This window comes from Marmota marmota, unplaced genomic scaffold (genome assembly GCF_001458135.2).
Source record: "Marmota marmota marmota unplaced genomic scaffold, marMar, whole genome shotgun sequence".
Lineage (NCBI taxonomy): Eukaryota > Metazoa > Chordata > Mammalia > Rodentia > Sciuridae > Marmota > Marmota marmota.
In genome coordinates this window covers 3,821,458-3,840,571 of record NW_026000222.1, presented here as the reverse complement: position 1 = coordinate 3,840,571, position 19,114 = coordinate 3,821,458, and the positions used below count along the sequence as shown (strand labels likewise).

Genomic DNA, 19,114 nt, shown 5'->3' with positions numbered 1-19,114 from the left:
CCCCCGTCTCCGTCGGCGCGCCTCACATGACCCGCGCAGGCGCCGGGGACGGAACCTTGCTAGGCCCGCCCCGCGCCCGTGCTCGAGTGCGCGTGCGCAGCGGTTGCCGTGACGACCGGGGAAGCGTTGGGCTGCCAACGATCCCGGTGTCCCGGTCTGTGGGGAAGGAAAGCCGCGCCTCTGACCAGGGTGGGCAGCGGCCGCAGCAACTGTTCGGGGTCAGAGGAGCGAGCATGCACCCCGAGGCCTCGGAGCCCGCGGAGGACGCGGCGGCCGAGCTGGACCGCGCGCAGGAGCCGGGCGTGGAGGAGTCCGCGGGTGACCACCGGGACGCAGGCCAAGGGGCCCGCAAGGAAGGTGCGGAACGCCGCCCAGGGAGGGCCGGGGACGATGGGCGAGCTCCCAGCACCACCTACCCGGTCTTCAGCCCGCGAAAGCAATAATAATAATAATAATAATAGTAATAATAATAATAAAAGTAATAATAATAATAGTAATAATGGCCGTCAACGCGTTAAAGGAGACGTGCCAAGCGCCTTTTCACTTGAGCCGGACACATGCCCTCTGCACCCTCCCTGGGTTTCATACAGATGAAGAAGCCACCTTGCTTTAAATGATTGCTCTCAGCTAGTCATATGGCAGTGTGACTCCCTTGCCCAAACCCTTACCCAACACATATTCTCCTCCCTCCCAAGTTTGGTTTTGAATGTTTCCTTTTATCGCTATCACCCTGTAAGATGAAAGGCTGTCTCCCCTTCTAGACAGTGAGCGGACATCAGGGCATCCCATTCTGATAGAATCTGAACTTTCTCTCCGGGAATGGGCTGGTTTGACCCTAGTGAAAATTTTCACTACTAGATAAACTAGTTAATTTGTGTTTCTTTTTTTTTTTTTTTTTCAACCCAATCAACAAATGCATCTTGAGCACCAGCTTTCCAGACAAACACCATAGGAGGAGCTGTAGGAAGTTAATATTGCTCACTGGACAGTCCCAGGCTTCCCAGTCACTCACGTTGCAGCTGTCAGTGTCCCAGCTTTGTGGTCTTTGGCCTAGAGCTGATGTCACTGAGCTTCAGCCTCTTCATCTTTAAACAGGGACAATTATACAAAGATACACAGAAATAAGTGTAATTAAAGTTTCCGGCATATATGGGGCCTTTATAATCAGTCAATTATACATTGAGCACCTATTCCTTATTCCACAAACATGGATCCAGTGCCTCCTTTGGGAGTACCATACCAGTGAGGAATCAGCGCGCATAAGAGTCTCCCCACATACAGGGATCCACAGAACGCAGAGAATGACAGCCAGCAGCCCTTATAACACCTGCATTTCAATTGGCCAATTTATATCGCTGTTTTAAAAGAAAGTGTATTTGAATATGCTTAGGTCCTTTATACCAAAGGAATTCTCACCATTTTTATTTTCATGAGGTTTATTTTTTAGAGATTTTTTTAAAACACAAAAGAACAGAGAACATTATAACAAATATCCACTATTACCACCCAAAACTGAAAATGATTAACATTTTGTCATATTTACATGCAATCTTTTCTTTTTTGGATAAGGACATCACAGTTCACTTAAAGTCAATGTTCCTTTCTCACCCCCCTTCCTGATCCCATTCTCTTTCTATCTTTTCCAGAATTTTCTACAGTTTCTTCCAATTCCTTCTCTACACGTGTGTCCTTAAACAATGCGTAGCATTGGTTTGCATGTTTTTAATTTATATAAATGGAACCCTATGCTTTTTATGAAACTTGATTTTTTTCACTCCATATGTGTTTCTGAGAATAATCCATACTGATTGAGATAGCCCTTGGTGCATTCCTTTCAAAGACAGAAGAGTAATTGATCATTATATGTGACCATCCCCCTCTGTGTAGATATTTATGTGTTTAACAGATTTTGGCCGTTACAAACAATGCAAAAACAAATATCTTTGTACAATTTCTAAGCCCGCCTGTACATTTTCTATAGAGAACCAAACTAGAAGTGAAATTTACATAGTATTTACGTGTGTGTCAAAAATTGGACATTTTTTGACATTTGGACATTTTTGATGGTTTCAAACCAAAAGTAGACAATTATTAATCAGGTTGAAATAGGGGGAATTTTTTTTGTACATTTTCTGACCTTTATAAACTGGATCTCTTTTATTTTGCAGAAATTAATGATCCTAAGGAAATATGCATGGGTGTTTCTGACACTGCCTACCAAAACCAGCAGAAACAGAGTGGTGATAGTGCATCAGACAGTCAATTAACACACCCAAAAGAGGACAGGGATGATCGGGGACCCAGGTATGGGCAAGCTGCCAGTTAGTGCACTTCTGCCAAGTAGAGTGCGTGGTGTGATTGATCACCCTTTATATGGGAAGTGGAGGCTCATGGAGACTGAATAGCCCACCTGATGCCTGAAAATTATAAGCAGCTGACTCAGGCTGGCACTACTTCTGTGGCACAACTAATAGCCCATGCTATTAAACTTTAATGTCAGACCTCGAGAGAGAACATCTATGGGTCTTGATGACACTGTTAAAAGTATTTTTATTAGGACATGCATTGCAGTATTTAAGAATGCTGAAAGTAACAATATTGGATGAGTCCCTGATTCTAGACCAAAAAGATGGGGAGGAAGCAAGGTGAGGCAGGGAGAAGAGGAGGAGAAGGAGGACTTAAAATACGTATCAGGCATACAGGACTTAGAATTATAGGCTGGATTAGTAAAGAACTTTTGGAATAAATCATAGCTGATAAATAGAAATTTCTTGTCCACCGTTTTCATTTTAACAGAATGACTAAACATTTCCTGCAGAAACTCTGCAAGCAACACAAGCTTTACATCACCCCAGAGTTGAATGATACTCTGTATTTGCACTTCAAAGGTAAGGCTTGCAAGGAGACACTTAACCCTCGGCAAAAAGGTATCAACAGTTAGTTGCAGGGACCAACACAGTGCTCAGACTTGAGTAGGAATCTCTTGAGTTTAGTGGAGATTTATGTGAAAACAAGCAGAAGTCTTCACCAGTGAGAATTTATAAAGGGGACACTGGCTAGATGAACACAATATATGTTTTGAAAACAGAAAGCCAGTTTGTAAATACCTGGGCTTGGGAGGGGTACCTTGGGAAGGACTGAAGATTGATGCAGAAAACAAAGGAAGAGGATCTTTGGCTGCCTCTCAGAAGGAAAAGGTATGAACAGAGCCTCCCTAGGTCTTGGGCTTGGTGTCCAGAATCACATCTAAATCTGAATTCAGGTCCTCAGGCAGGGCTCTTCCTAGCAGGTAGAAAGAGAAAACAGGTGTGTGCTTCCAGTGCGTGCTGAGTTTGGGGTGGCACCTGCTGCAGCCGTCAGGGATCTGTTCATCTCGTTTGGTAAATATTCACTGAGTGTCTTCTGCCTTCTGCGGCCCATGTTCAATGCTGGGGATACAGAAATAGGTGTGGCAGAGATGGTTCAGGCATCCAGGGGGGTGGAGAGGCCACTGGGAAGAAGGTGCCATGCCAGGAAGGCACACAGGGGCCCAAGCAGCACAAATGCCGTGGTTGCTGGATTGACTCCTAACTGGTCACCTCGCCTCCACTTTTGCCCCTGCCTCCAAAATTCTCCAGCCAGCATCTAAGTGCAGCAGTGGATGAGATGACGTGGGAGGCCAGATCCCAGGGGACCGATACTGAGAGATGGGAAGAAGATCCGGTACTTTAGGTCAATTAGAAAGAATCAGAGAGGCAGTGGAACAGGGAGAGAGAGGAGCCTACACTAGTTGCCTACCATTGCGTAACAAATCACTCTGACACTTAGCAAATCTGAAAACAAATTCATGGGCTAGGGATACGCCCTGTGGTACAGTGCTCACCTAGCATGTGTGAGCCCCCAGGTTCAAAACTCAGCACTGCAAAAAAATACATACAAAAATAAAATTGCCATCTCACACTATTTCTGAAGCCAGAAGCCAAGGAATAGTTAGTTAGTGGTTCTGCTCAGGGTCACCCAGGAAGGCTGTGGCAGAGCTGGTAGCCAGGCCTCAGCTGTCTGTGGATGCAGAACCCACATCCTAGCTCTGAGCCTCAGGCCTTCCCTAGCTTTTGGGGAGACCTTAATTACTCACTCCAGGGCCTCTGGACAGAAGCTGGCTTCCCCCAAAGCTGGGTACCCAAGAGAGCACGAGGCCAGGATGTAAGCCCCAGGTCTGGAAGTGCCACATCATCTGCTCTCAACCCTGCTCTGACTGCACCATAACACACACGTGTGAAGGCCAGGAGGTGGTGATCCACGGCCATGGCATGCAGAGTGGTCCAGAGGCCTCAGAAAAAGCTGCAAAATGGCAGGCAGGGCCACCAGGTCAGACCTCAGACTGGTCAGGACTAAGAGGACTGACAATGGGACTGAGCAATCAGGATGTCACTGGGACCTTGGCAGCTGGTGGTACAGATGGCAGACAGAAGGAACAGGAATGAATTGGAGACTGACCTGAAGCGCAAGGAAGTCTTTCCCGTGATGGGGCGGGGGGGAACAGGGTCAGAGCCGGAGAGCGGGCAAGAGAGATGTGGCTCATAAAACCACTGATGGCCTAGCCCTGGGCTTCGCTGAATGGCCCGCCCAGAGCTCTTCTCTGCGGGGGTCTCTCTTCCTTCCTTGGCCCATCTTCCTCTGTGCTAGTCCATTTTCAGGGCAGGTTCACCTCTGACCCCAGGCACTGCAGCCCCGAGGGGAAGATGGCTGCTGCAGTACTGGGCTCCACCAGCACTAGGCTCTCCCCACCAGGATGGCAATTCTGTCCAGTGAAGCCAGAAAACCTCCCCAGACTCATCAGAGGTAGTCCCACTTGGCTAAGTGTGGCCAGCTCCAAATGAATCATTGTGACTGATCAGCCACCTAGGGAGCCATCGGGTGGTCTTAGCAGGGGATGGTCCTCCGAGAAAGCTGCAACAGGAGGAAGATGGTAGATGTCTTGGCTGCCATGGAGGCTGAAAGTCCAAGGTCAAGGCTCTGCCAAATTTGATGTCTTCTGCTGAGGGCTGCTTTCTGGCTCATAGACGGCGCCTATGTGTCCTCACATAGTGAAAGGGGTGAGGAAGTTCTGTGGGGCCTCTGTGATAATGACACTGATCCCATTCCTGAGGGCTCCACCCCCATGACTAATCCCCCCCATAGGCCCCACCTCCCAACACCATCACACTAGAGGTTGGGGGTCTCAGCATAGGACTTTTTTTTTCCATTCCTTTCCCTTTTTGGGGGGGATTGAACCCAGGGGCAGTTAACCACCAAGTCACATTTTCAGTCCTTTTTAATTTTGAGACAGGGCCTCACTAAGTTGCTTAGGCTCTCTCTAAGTTGCTAAGGCTGGCTTAGAACTTGCAATCCTCCTGCCTCAGCCTCCCACGTCACTGGGATTACAGGCATGTGCCATTGCGCCCAACGTATGATTTTTGAGGGGGCAATAACATTCAGTCCATAATAGTAGGCAAAAACCAGGGTACTGTAACCTTTGCCCCTGGGTAGTAGGAGTGTACCGGACACCCCATCCCCCTTGCCAGGTTTCGACCGCATCGAGAACCTGCAGGAGTACACGGGCCTGCGCTGTCTCTGGCTGGAGTGCAATGGGATACAGAAGATCGAGAACCTGGAGGCGCAAACAGAACTGCGTTGCCTCTTCTTGCAAGTGAATCTACTTCATAAAATTGAGAACCTGGAGCCTCTGCAGAAACTGGATGCTCTTAACCTGAGCAACAATTACATCAAGACCATCGAGAACCTCTGTGAGCATTAGCCAGCGGCCTTCTTGGTCACGTGTCCTCCACTTTCCCCTGGGGAGCTCTGACTCTGGCATGGTGGGGAGGGTTTGGAGCCTCTTGTTCACTTGCACGGCCTCCCTTGCAGCCTGCCTCCCTGTGCTGAACACACTGCAGATGGCCCACAACCACCTGGAGACCCTGGAGGACATTCAGCACCTGAGGGACTGCGCAAAGCTTTGCGTTCTTGACCTTTCCCATAATAGACTGAGGGACCCGGAGATCCTGGGCATCCTGGAGAGCATGCCTGACCTGGTGAGAACCAGAGGAAGCACAATTAAGGCAACTTGTGTCAGTTTATGTTCTTTAAATAGTAAATCCTATGTCTCCCCCCACCCTTTTCCCCTCTCCCTTCCTCTGTCTCCCTCCCCCTCCCTCCCTCTGGCCCTCCCCCTTCCTCCCTCCCTCCCTCCTTCCTTCCTTCATTCTTTGTTCTTCCACACTTCTTCCTCTTTGTGTTTTTAGCTGGAATATCTAATGCCAGATGACGATTACTATTTCACTATGACATTTTAGTGTGTATCTCTGACAGGGACTTGTAGAAAGCACAATCATAACACTACTACTGTAAAGTATCATAACCGCTAACTTAGTACCCAGTCCGTGTTCAGTATTCCCCATTTGTCTCAGAAACATGCTCTGATGGCTGGGTCCAAGCCAGACTCAGACGCGATCTCGGGTTCTTGGTTGGTCTCTTCGGCTCTGTGACAGTTCTCCTCCTATTTCCACCGTCCCATCCATTGGCCAGAGCAATGGCGCTCTTTGCCTGGCAGTCTCCCTGTTCTGGGGTGGCTGGCTGCACCTCCTGGTGTCATTGAACCCGCTCTGCTGTCCCCGGTAGTCCCTGTGGAACGAAGATGCAGTCACAGACTCGATGAGTCCAGGCTCCATATCTTGCTTTCAGTGAGCCCTGTCCTTGCACTGCCTGGCTCCGGGCCCCTGGGCCTTCTTGCCTCTCTTCTCCTAAGTTCAGGATCGAGCACTGGGAGGCTGTCAGCCACTCCGGCCACTGTGACGCTCAACATCAGTCTCTCTCTCTGCTGTTCTGGCAGCCATTGATGAGCATTGCCTGGGGGAGCCGTGTCACTGGGAGTCACACAGTGGCCATTTCTAATTCTCTTATTCCTTCTGGGTCGCTCAGGCGGGATGCGTCTACAGAGTCCTTTCACACCCCAGTAGTGGGCCATTCATACAGAATCGGTCAGGATGAATGTGTGCATCTTTCCTGTTCGTGATAATTTTTGGCAATATCAGCCGAGACCCTAGCAGTCTCTCACGGTGACACCGAAAGCTTCTCCGTCTTCAGCATGTGGATTTGTATGTGTAGCATTGGATATGACTTAACCCTTTCCTTTCAGTGTTGGTGTCCGAGTTTCCCAGCCTTAGAACCTCTCCAGTGGGTTCCTGTGTCCTTTCAACTTGGCTCTAGCCACCTTGGAAGGCTCTCTTAGTGTCAAGGGCACCTGTGTTAAACATGAACGCTCGCAGGAAAAACCCTGGAGTCCGCTCTTGACTGCTTAGGGCAAGGAGAGGTAGTGGAGAGGGAGTCACTGTAAAGGAAAGTGTAAGCAAATCCTACCTAGTTCAGGGGCCATCCGCAGAGTGGACGGTCAGGAAAGACTAGTTTTAAACGGCCTGCAAATGGTGAGAATATAAAGCTATATTATTTTTCCCCTCAGTCTGTGTCAGAGTTTGGATCTTGAATGTCCCCAAAGGACTGAGTGTTGAAGAGATGGCACTATCGGGAGACTTGGCACCTTTAGGAGTGGGGCCTAGTGAGAGAAGTTAGGTCATGGGGGAGCATGTCTTTGAAGGAGACATGGGACCTGCCCTCCCCTCTTTGCATTCTGGCGCTGGCCATTCATTCCCTGCTGTGAGCAGCTCCACCACCCTGTGCTCCCTCCCTGATGCACAGTGCTGCCACAGGCCCAAAGTACAGGGCCACACAACTCAGCCTGAACCCTCTGAAACTGAGCCCAAGTGGACGTTCCTCCTCCAAGTCGTTTATCTCAGGTATTTTGTCCCAGAGGCAGAAAGCTGACTGACAGAGGCTGCCATGATAAAGTACAGACTGGGGGGCTCACACAACAAAGTTATTTTCTCACAATCCTAAAGACTGAAAATCCAAGACGAAGCGTTGCCTTCATTCTGAGGCCTGTCCTGGGCTTGCAGATGGAGGCCTCTGCCCTGTGTCCCTCTGCTATATGCTGTCTGCGTCTGGGCCTCTCCTCCCAAGGATGCCAGTTGGGTTGGGTTAGGGCCCATCCTAACAGCCTCCTTCTAACTTACTGCATCTTTAAAAATCCTGTCTCCAAATGCTGTCACATTCTGAGGCACAGGGGTTAGGACTCTACCGGGTACCTTTGAGGGGAGGACACAATTCACCCATTACAGAAGCAGTCACCTTATAGTTGTCTGTACTTGCTTTAAGTCCCACCCTACTATGCTCCTGTTATTGCCTGTCCCTGGCTACTGCTCCTGTCACTGTGCCCTTGGAGGGTAATTCCTTGACAATATAGCAAGGTAGTGAAGAGGCTCGGGAATGGAGTTTGGGAAAAGCTGAACTAACTGGTTTATAACATATTTATCTTCAGTGACACAAACCTCTAGATATGAAAGATGTGAATGAGTTTAGGCAAACAGATGTTGCGATGGTTCACCGCGGGTCACCTTCACATTCACCTTCCTGAGCGGCTCGGGCAGGAGGGAGGCGAGAGTGTTAGAAGACAGGGCAGGACGCCCACTGGCCTGGCTGGACCTTCCTCTTTCCTCTGCAAGTCTGCAGGAGAGGGTCTTGTGGTGGCAGTCTGCAGTGGGCCAGGGCAGCGTCCACCCTTCCCATCACTGCCTCTTGTCTGGCTGCTGTGACCTGCAGGTCCTGGCCAGGAAGGGAGAGAATCAATCAGTCCGAAATGCGCTTCGGTCAGAAATTGGGTAGCAAAACTGGTGTCATTGCCACACTTGGAAAGGGCCGCAGGAAGTGTTTTCCCTGGAAGGACGGCAAGGTCTGAGCTCTGGAGTTAGAAGTATGGGCTGGTTGGCCAGTGCAGTGGCCAACCTGTAATCCCAGAGCTTGGGAGGCTGAGACAAGAGGATGGCAAGTTCAAAGCCAGCCTCAGCAAAAAAGCAAGGTGCTAAGCAACTCAGTGAGACCCTGTCCCTAAATAAAATATAAAATAGGCCTGGGGTGTGGTTCAGTGGTCGAGCGCCCCTTAGTTCAATCCCAAGTACCTGCTGCTTAGTTACCTGAACATATCTGATGACAAAAAGCAATAAAACCTTCCAGTGTCACCAATCAGTGCCCCAGGGTGTGGGCTGACACTTCTCTTTTGCTCAACAAAATAGATTGAACTGAGTTATTCTTAATGCACAGCCCATATAAAGTAATCAGATCTTTGTAAACCATCCAGTTTGATTTGGCTTGTTTACTTTGCAGCGTGTGCTGAATTTGATGGGAAACCCAGTTATCAGGCATATTCCTAATTATCGAAAGACAGTCACTGTTCGCCTGAAGCACCTGACCTACCTGGATGACAGACCAGTTTTTCCAAAGGACAGGTAAGAAGAGAGAAGCCTTTGGGAGCCTTGAAATGTTTCATTGTTGATTGTACCAAGTATTAGACTTTTTAATCTCTCGCATCATGTTTCCATGCGTTTTCACACATCACTGAGTACTCTTCAGACAGGATGAAAGGCGATATAAGTGTCCGTAAGGGGAATCTGAGCACTTATTCGTAGGTTCTTATGTTCCTTTGATAAATATCCCTGCAGACCAGTTGTCTACCTCATTGCTTGGACTTCTTGGTTATCGTTTGGATGGAATTTTAGTAATATCACTAAAATTAAAAAAAAATGTTTAAGAATGTTTTTGGCAATGCTGGGATGGAATCCAGCTGGGCGAGCCCCACTTGAGAGACAGCACCCGATCCCTGAATTAAAACATGGGGTGCGACACTTGAAAAGCTCTTGCAAAATAGTTTGTTTTCCAGGAAGTTGGTTCCAGTTACAACCTCCCACACAAGGGTGCCCTCTTGTGTCGCACACTCTGGGCTTAGATGAATGTGCCAGGTCATGCGTCCCCGTCATCGTGGCAGGCCTAAACCCCCCGAACCCGCTCCTCCTGCTGCCTCTCCACTCCCACACTGTCCCCAGTTTTGCCTCCTCTGGATGCCATGGAGGTGGAGTTGCTCAGCAGGTAGCCTTGGGGACTGACGGGGGCAGGGGTGTAGCACTGGGCACTGAACCCAGGGATGCTCTACTGCTGAGCTACATCCCAGCCTTTTTTACTTTTTATTTTGAGAAAGGATCTCAAAAAGTTGCTGAGACTCAAATCTTATGATCCCCCTGCCTCAGCTTCCCAAGTGTTTGGGATCCCAGGTGTATGCCACTCCACCCAGCTCACTAGCAATGGATGTAAGCTGCTTGCATGACTTTTTGTGGGTTTTTTTTATACCGGGGACTGAACTCAGGGGCACTCGACCACTGAGCCACATCCCCAGCCCTTCTTTGTATCTTATTTAGAGACGGGGTCTCCCTGAGTTGCTTAGGGCCTCCCTTTTTGCTGAGGCTGGCTTTGAACTGAGGATCCTCCTGCCTCAGTCTTCTGAGCCGTTGGGATTTCAGGCATGCAGTGTGTCTTGATAACTTATTTCTTTTTATCTTTGAGTAACGTTTCATTGTCTAGATGTACCAGAACTTGTACATTCACATATTAAAGGATATCTAGGCTGCTTCCGTTTTTTGCAACTAGAATAAAGCTGCCGTAAACATTCGTATGCAAGCTTTCGTATGGATATGACCTTCGACTCGGTTGTCTTCTGTGCCCTTGGTTTTCATTTTGAAGAAGATGAGCAGGTTGGGTCAGACAGTATGTGTTTGGAATTTACCTTCAGCCTCCCTTTTCTGTCCCACTGTTGTCCTGGCTCAGGGCCTGCGCGGAGGCCTGGGCCCGGGGAGGGTACGCGGCCGAGAAGGAGGAGAGGCAGCTGTGGGAGAGCAGGGAGCGGAAGAAGATGGAGGACAGCCTGGAGGCCTTGGCCATGATCAAGCGGCGGGCTGAGGAGAGGAGAAGAGAGAAAGAAGGTCAGGAGAGAGCTGGGGGTTCCAGGGAGGATGCTGTTGGACGGGGCACACGGGGGCGTCCCACTGAGACCTCAGTCTCGGGGACTTTGCAGCCATCATTCGCGTGCAGTGAGAAGGCAATAGTCGCTTTTGTTGATTAAATCACAACTTCTTAAATAATCTGTGTTTTTCAAAATAAATGATTAGTCTTCTTTGGCTACTGTGGAGTGGGAGAAAATGGCGCTCCTCCGCCTGTGGGAGAGGGGACGGGGGACTGGACATGCCATGGGGAACACCTGCAAGTCTGGCTAGAAAGGAGCAGGCCTCCCCAGACCCACCAGCCCCTGACACCAGGCCTCCGTCCACTCATCCAGTCCCCTCACTGAACTGGAGCGAGGACAGGCTCTGGGGCACTGTCCTACATGACTGACTCCAGGTGACAATGCCACTGCAGGTGACAGTCACGGGTCCCAGGTTTGTCACCTGCACTTCCGACCAACCAGCTATGACTCGGGTTCCCCAGCCCTCCATCTTTGGCTCAGTGACTTGCTGGGGTGCTCCCAGACCCAGAAACCCTTCGCACCTTCCAGGGCTTTGCACTCGCGAGGCTGATGACAGGGCATAGGTGAGCCAGGGGGTGGAGATGCACAGGGCAGCGTGTGTGTGAAGGCACAGGAGCCTCCGCAGTGGACCACCCTCCTGACACCATGTCCCAGAGACCCAGGAGCTGTCTGAACCAGCTCAGGGACTACCAGAGGCCTCGCCACACGGGCACGATCTAACCGCACTTCCAGGCTGTCTCCCCTCTAGAGCAGGGGTGGGTGGGGCTGAACTTTCCAAGCTTGTCAGGGTAGTTTGGTCTTTCTGGTGACCAGCCCCCATCTGGGAAGCCACCAAGAGTTACTTTGTCTGACAAAAGACCTCTTATCGAAGTCACAAGGTCTTGGAAGCTCTGGGTCAGGATCTAGGGTCAAAGACCACACATCAGAACCAAAGTTTCTCCTAGCATCCTACGGACAAGGGCCGAATGTGTACCTTTCTGATGAGTTCAAAGGTGCCACCACACAGCAGCAGAAAATCATATGGCCGGCACAAATTGTCCTTATTAGGGTCCAAGTCAGAAGTCTGAGGGGGCTGAAATCAGGGGCCTCGGGACGACGGTCCCTCTGGAGGCTCCAGTTCTAGCATCAGAGCCGAGCATCTCTGGGGCCAGTGTTCTGTCCTCCACAAACCCATAGCACAAAACGAATGTTAATTCCACCTGCATTCGCCTCGGAGCAAGCAGCGCGGCCTTGCAAAGGCACGGGCTTGGCCCCCGGGTGCACGCAGGCTCTCAGGGCACTAGATAGACGAGAGTCAGATGATCTTGATTTTTTTTAATTGTTGAAGTGGCCTTTAGGGTAGATGCCACACCTCAAGGGGCCATTGTGGCTGTTTTGTTGTTGTACGTGGACACAATCTCTTTTATTTATTTACTGACTTTTATGTGGTGCTGAGGATCAAACCCAGGGCCTGACGCGTGCTAGGTGAGCGCTCTGCCACGGAGCCCCAATCCCAGCCTCCCCCCCACTGGTAATTCTTAAGAGCACCCACTCCTCCCCCCCTGCTCCTGCTCCAGAGCCCACAGACCCCTTTGTCCTCCAGGCACTTCTAAGTCTACCTCTTCCTTCCCCGTTTAGGGGAGAAGCCACCTCCAGACAGTGGGGACAGAAGGGAGGAGGCTCCACTGGACGGAGAAACACAACAGAAAATGGAGTTCTTTGTGAAAGAAAGCTTCGAGGCCAAGGATGAGCTGTTCCCGGAGAAGCCGGAGAAGCCGCGTGGAGGAGAGGGGTGGCCTGCAGAGGGGACGGAAGCCGAGGAGCCAGCGGGGAGCCTTCCCGCGCAGGCCCCGGCACCCCCAGGAGCAGCCAGGGGAGGTAAGGCGCTGCGGCCTCTGCCCTGCTGGGCGTGGCCGTCCCCTGCATGCTGCTTCTAGAAGGCCGGGTTGCAGTGGCCTCTTCTCTAGAGGAGCAGCACTGGGTGGAAATGCAGCGGCCATCACGAGAGGAGGCACATGACAAACGCAAAAGGCAACAGGTGACACTGTTCACCACAGGTGACACCGTTCACCACAGGGGACACTATTCCCAATGCTTCATTCAACCCAGCATGTCTGGAAATGCACATAAGGCTCTCCATGAGGTGTTGTACACAGCTTTGTGGACAAGGTCATCAAATCCAGTGTGTGGGTGACTCTGCACGCCTCGACGGGGGTGCTGAGGTTTCAGTGGCCGAAGGGAAACGGGTCCTACCAGAACAACACAGCATTTTATCCTACTTCCCCTTTAAATTTTCAATTAAAGTTAATTAAAAGTAAAGCAGTAAAATAAAATCAAAAACCCACCCTGACCACATAGCCATATGTGCTGTGGCCAGGGAGAGTCCCACCCAGACTTCCCCTTGGCCCCTCTGGATGAGCCATCCTGGCACGCTCCCGGTCCGTAGGGTGGGGAGATGGGCAGTGGCCTGAGCAGGATGTGAGGCCTCTTTAAAAACGTTTTTCAGTTTGTCAATAGATCTTTTATTGATTTGTTTGTTTATTTATATGTGATGTTGAGGATCGAATCCAGGGCCTCACACAGGCTAGGCGAGCGCTCTGCCACGGAGCCCCACCGCCCCCCGGAGCCCCCCAGCACACGGCCCCCCCGTCTCCCTACTGTGTACCCGCCCAGCTGCCTTTCCAGTCCCTGTTCCTTCTACATCACGTCCCAGCTGGTGCTTCCCCCAAGGGACAGCAGCATGCTGTCCTCTCTCAGCTCGGGGACATAACCCTGGCCGTGGCTGTGGATTCTGTGGCTTTGGCCACAGGTGCTGGCCCCTTGCACCCAAGGAGGGTTTCTGTCCTTCTGCCGTCACCTGGGGTTGGCCGTCTGAGCACGGGTGTGAACCAAGCAGGGCTGATGGCTGCCCCTCGTTGCCCAGATTCACCCTCCCAGGTGGCGGAGACTGCAGGTGTGCTGCTGACGGAACTCAGTGGGCCTGGAACTGAAGCTTCAGCCACCACGGAGCCAGGGGCCCAGGAGAAGTTCTTCGTGGATGTACGTGGAGCGCTTCGCCGTGGGCAGTGGGGGCGCACGGTCGGTAAAGCGGGGTGAAGCCCAGCTCGCGGGCCTTGTGACTTAGCGTGGTCCTTGGTAGCAGGTGTAGCACCTCCAGAAACTCAGAAGGGGCCCCCCCAGAACTGCCGCCCAACAAGGCCTTTAGTATGACTGCCACCAGGAGACGCACACCCACGCACTCAGGCTGGGGCCACGCTGGCCCCACGGCCCCTTGAATTGTAGCTGTCAAACTCCACCAAAGGGGTCCCACTGCAGAGCAGTGCTGTCCAGCCAGCCTTGGAATTCCACTCTGACCGTTGGGGCTCTCAGTCCTCCTGTCCGTGCCCAGGGAGCCCCTCCTGCTCTCACTGGTCTTCTCTGCACCTGTTACCTGCTGGCTCGTCACCGTCCTCTTGGGCTGGTGTGGTGCATGCTGGATGGCTGCCTGGCGTGTCCCACCGGAATCTCCTCCCGTGTGGGTGACGTGAAAGGGGACCTCGGGGGCGCACACTGCCACATGACCAAGAACTAAGGGGGAAGAGCTGGGGTGGTGTCAGTCCAGCCGTGGACATCAGTGCCACAACTTGCCCGAGACGCCGCCTTTGCCCCCCGCCCACTCCCTTGTTAAACTCCCAACGGGTGCTCCTTTCCTTGTGCCCAAATTTTAAAATTTCACGACTCTATAATTATTAAACTAATCATAGTCAATATTCTCAGTGAGCTTCTAAGTTTTCCAGACCTATATATATATATATAATAAAAAAAATTAGCCAATTTCTAATATTTGAGAGCTGACAGTATACAGAACTTCAACATCAATAGCCGGTATTTATTGAGCTCTTACTCTATGCATGGCATGGGTCAAATCATGATTTGTATTAATCGATTTAATATTTCCAATATCATCATCCCAAATTTACAGATGAGGAAATTGAGAAACGAGAGGTTAAGCCACTTTCCCAAAGCCACACAGCTAGGAAATGTGGCGTGGGAACACTAACCCAGGCAGTGTGTTCTTGAGTTCCTGTGTGGTCCCACCCACTCTGCCCCCTCCCCCGCACACTGGCGGGTGCACTCTCACCAGTTTAAGGGAGGGACTTGCGTGCCACACAGGGCCCAAGGACTAATTTCTACAGAGTACTTTCGACTTGGGTTCCATTGTTTCCTGAGAAGGTGGGGACATTCTTTAAATGTCCATTTAAGTGGTCATGTGCAAAGTCGACTTTGGTGATGAGACCTGGGCACCTGGCCTTGGCTTTGAGAGCGGCTGGGCAACCTCCCATTCCTTGGCTTGCTCAGAAGCAAGGCTTCACTTGCACTCTGTCTGCATTTGTCTTGCCTTTGGGAATGCTGGGACGTGGGCCTCCCTGGTGATGTGTGGCTCTTGGCTCTTTCAGGACCTGCCGGACCTGGAAGACGTGGAGGACACAGGCGCAACTCTGGAAGTCCAGGACACGGTTGTCAGTACACACTTCCCCACAGTCAGAAAGTCCCGTGTTTGTGCCTGCCATTTTTTTTTTTTTTTAAAGAGAGAGAGAGAGAATTTTTTAATATTTATTTTTTAGTTTTCGGCGGACACAACATCTTTGTTTGTATGTGGTGCTGAGGATCGAACCTGGGCTGCACACATGCCAGGCGAGTGTGCTACCGCTTGAGCCACATCCCCAGCCCCTGTGCCTGCCATTGACACAGTACACGTCTGTCCCCTGAAAGCCAAGTGTGCTCGTGCTGAAGCACTGGGCACCCAGGTCGCCTCCTTGCTGAAGGAAGCGCAGCTAGTGGTTCCTGCTCGGTTTCCTTTGAGGTTTAATCACGAGCCATCACCAGCCACGGGGCTTTCCTGCACGTGTTTTATTGCTCATGGTGGTAACCACACTGATGTAATTACCTGGAGCATTTATCTGTCCGTGGTGCATTTCCACCTCCTGAACCTCCCTGATGGGGACAGCTGCGGATGGAGGGAAGGAAAAGGGAAGGCAGATCAGGGGAGGAGCACTGGATGAGGTGCCCTGTGGAATTATCCCCAACTGACCCTGCCCTCCTCCCTCGGGCATTACTCGGAGCTCAAGGGTGCCAGACCTGGGCTACAAGGGAGGGAGGCATCAGAGGTCATCAAAGGTAACGGGCACGTGAGACTGCGGTTACCACAGGGTACTGATGTCCAGGAGTGAAGTCCCAGAGACTGGTGGACACGGTTGGGCTCAGGAAGACACCAGGCAGGGCCAGCATGAGGCTGTCATTTAGGGGCCGTCTGGTGGGGGTGCAGTGTGGAGACCAGGCAGAGGGCTGGACAGGAACGGACACTGGCTATGGTACTCAGCAGGAGCTGCTGACCCCGGAGGGTCCACTTGAGGCTCCAGTGTTCTTGTGGGTCTTCCTGCGCCATGGTGACCACTGCTGCCACTTGACTGTGGAATGACTAGTGCAGAAGCAAGTAAGTGTTCAGACACCCTTCTCTCAACAGGAAAGGTGCTCTCCAAAGATTGAGGCCATCTCGAGCTTAAGTGACAACGGTGACCCTGACCTGGACAATGTGTCTCCAGAGCTGGAGAGCAGGCCCACAGACACCCAGTCACACATATTCGCAGTCTCTAGAGACACCTCGAAGAAGGCCGAGACCCCTTTTACAAACATACTTAAGAAAGAAACTATAAAGGCCTTGGGAACCCCAAGTCAAGTCCCCGAGTCCCCAAGGCTGCTTATTCAGGAGATTAGTGGCCATGAGACCTCGAGCCAACTCCTCGTGCCCTCCTGCTGGAGAGATGCTGCTCCTGCTCCTTCCAGCGAGAGTGGAGACAGACACCTCCCCGCAGCCCCTCCACCAGGTAAGGCCACTGCGTTGCAGGTCCACAGCGCTGCTGGGCATGCGCTGAGCCGTGAAGGCTGGGTGGGCCCAGGGAGCTCGCCCGGGGAATCCCAGGTTCCTGGAAAGGGCCACGGGGACACACCAGGAAACCTCTGCAGATCACATCTCCAAGTCTGTGACTAAAGTTGTGCTGGTGGGCATCACCTGGATAAGCCCCCAATGTACCATTCTTGGGCGGTGACCTGTGTATCACTTTATCACCAGGCATGCAGTGCCTAGTGGGGGTTTCGCAGGGCTGGGGGGCCAAGGAGCCTGCACCTCCACACCCTCTCATCAACCCACCCTTCCTGGTCCTTCCAGACCATGGCTTCTGGAGGGGCTGTGGAGGCTGGGCAGCGCTAGGCTGGCATGAAGGTGTGCCTGCTCCACACTGCACACAGGTGACAGGTCCCATGCCTGCTGCCCTGCTCAGGAGATGGAGGTGGGAGGGGACAATGCCAGGCAGCCTGGCCTGCAGGCAGGAGGGAGAGGCAGGCTCCATTCCAATCCCCACCGGCCTCTCTCTTCAGCAGACTGGACTGGAAAGAATGAAGAGCGGAACGAGGAGTCCGGTGGGGGGACAGGCCGGGAGGACATTGAATTTGGCTTGGACTGAATCCAAGATGACTCCTGTACCATCAGACTCATGGGGTCAGGGAGCAGGCGTGGTCACCCCCTCTACTCAAGTACTGCTGCTGCAGCCTGCCGAGATGGGGGCTCCTGTCCTTTGCACCACGCGTCCCAAGTGTGCCATGTGTCAACTCCCCGTTACCTGTAGTATACACTGTGTAATTATAAACGTCTATTAGCATAATAAATGTTTTAGCAGACATATTCCTGCAAGTTACAGGCAATTCCCTCTGGTCCATCAGATACTGAGAAAGACCCTCCAAGTGTGATCCGCAGCAGGGCCACAGCCCGGTGCCTGCCCTCTCCAATGGGCACTTCCCACAGCACAGGGAGCCACCCACAGGAGCACCACCAGCACAAGTGTTCAGCCAAAAGCACCTCCCTGGGAAGCTGCTCACAAACCCACCCTGCAGCAGGCTCTCAGCTCCTGGGGCCTCGCCCTACCCCCACCCAACAAGGGGAACATGGCTGCTGCCATTTCCATGGGGTGGGGAACAAGGGGGGTGGGAGAGCCCAGCCTCCAACAGAGCCTGCCCCTGCCCCCCCCCCGTGCTCCCTCTCCCTCTAATCTGTTGCCTACTCCTCTGACGTGGGCCCACTTCACTGCTGGGCCTCCCACGGCTGGCCACAAGGGCCTTCAGGAGTTGGAAAGCTCTGCCGTCCCTGGGAAGGCCCTGCTGACCTGGGCACAAGGAGGAGCCTCACCAGTGCCTCAGAAGCCCATGCGTGCCTTCTTCCTGGGGGGCCGAGAGCCGGAGAGGACAGGGGTGTGCTGCTGGGAGGGGGTGGCCTGGGCACTGGGGGCCTGGGTGGGGAGTATTGGGCTATGTCCCAGAGTGTCATTTTGAAGTGGCAGTTTGGCCATGTAGTCCCGGAGGGTTTGCCGCCGCTCCAAGGGGATGCCCTGGGTCCACGGCTCCTGACTCAACTCCTGGGAGTGCAGTGTCCCTGTAGAGTGAGGCCTAGTCTCTGAGGACGTCTGGTTTGGGCTGTGAGGAGGGCTGCTGGCCTCTGGGAGATCTAAACCGCTGGTGAGCGAGGAGAAGGTGCTGGACAGCTGAGACCGGCGTTTGGGCCGCTTGGCCCGGCCCTCAGGCTCCAAGGCCCTGAACTGCCGCCTCTCCCACCAGGCAGCCCCTTGGCCTTCCCAGGCTGCCCCCAAGCGCTCGGTAAGCTCATCCTGTGGGCCTGATTCAGGCGCGGGGGGCGGCTCTGCCCTGGGCAGCGAGCCCAGGTCCCTCTGCTGCAGGAGCCGCCCTTCGGCCATGGCCGCCCAGAGTCCCTGTGGCACTCTCCCTGCATCCTTCTGCGGCTCCATGCGGCCCAGCAGCCGGCGGTGGGAGAAGGTGGGTGCAGCCCACACAGCCGGGGCAGGGGGCACCTCCAGCAGGGCCTCTAGCCAGTGGCTACAGCGGGCGATGGCCTGGGGGCTCCAGGAAGGTGCGAGAGGCTTGGGAGGTGGGTCCTGGGGTGATGCCGTGGCCCTGGGTGCAGGGCAGGTGGGCCCAGGGTCCGGGTCGCTGGGAGGCTCGGGGGGCTCCGTGTCTCTGTGGAGGCGGAAAGGCTGGGAGAAGACGTCCCCAGCCTTGGAGAGCTGGAAGACGGACAGGACTGGTGCAGAGGCACAGTGCACGACAGTGGCGGCCAGACCTGGAGAAGGAAGACCCCGTGACCTGCCAGCCCTGGCAGGACTCTGCACT

The 19,114-nt window shown here is 52.8% G+C and overlaps 2 protein-coding genes and 1 long non-coding RNA gene across 5 annotated transcripts in view; 1 reads left to right on the top strand and 2 right to left on the bottom strand.

The window, feature by feature from the left end:
- The first annotated feature begins 101 nt into the window (after positions 1 to 101).
- Dnaaf1 (dynein axonemal assembly factor 1) lies at positions 102 to 17,619 on the top strand. Of its 3 annotated transcripts, none has more exons than XM_048792379.1 (12): positions 103 to 357; positions 2,169 to 2,304; positions 2,797 to 2,888; positions 5,544 to 5,765; positions 5,887 to 6,053; positions 9,235 to 9,356; positions 10,726 to 10,880; positions 12,539 to 12,778; positions 13,824 to 13,939; positions 15,337 to 15,399; positions 16,404 to 16,764; positions 17,318 to 17,619. In XM_048792379.1, exons 1-12 carry the CDS (start codon positions 234 to 236, stop codon positions 17,398 to 17,400), a joined length of 1,881 nt encoding a protein of 626 aa, XP_048648336.1. In that variant the 5' UTR covers positions 103 to 233; the 3' UTR covers positions 17,401 to 17,619. The 3 variants fall into 3 exon arrangements, with proteins under 3 accessions (XP_048648334.1, XP_048648336.1, XP_048648335.1); XM_048792378.1 differs by having other exon boundaries at positions 17,315 to 17,619; XM_048792377.1 differs by having other exon boundaries at positions 102 to 357; positions 16,404 to 17,619.
- On the bottom strand, positions 14,748 to 16,410 carry LOC125613073. Its single transcript, XR_007343570.1, has 2 exons — positions 15,828 to 16,410; positions 14,748 to 15,443 (listed from the first exon to the last, which is right to left on the bottom strand). It is a non-coding gene; the product is annotated as an uncharacterized LOC125613073 (long non-coding RNA).
- Positions 17,553 to 19,114, bottom strand: part of Taf1c (TATA-box binding protein associated factor, RNA polymerase I subunit C) — an 8,011-nt gene continuing 6,449 nt past the window's right edge. The window contains exon 13 of the mRNA XM_048792408.1: positions 17,553 to 19,112. Coding sequence (XP_048648365.1) covers positions 18,127 to 19,112 — 986 coding nt within the window. The 3' untranslated portion in view covers positions 17,553 to 18,126. The remainder of the gene's footprint in view (positions 19,113 to 19,114) is intronic.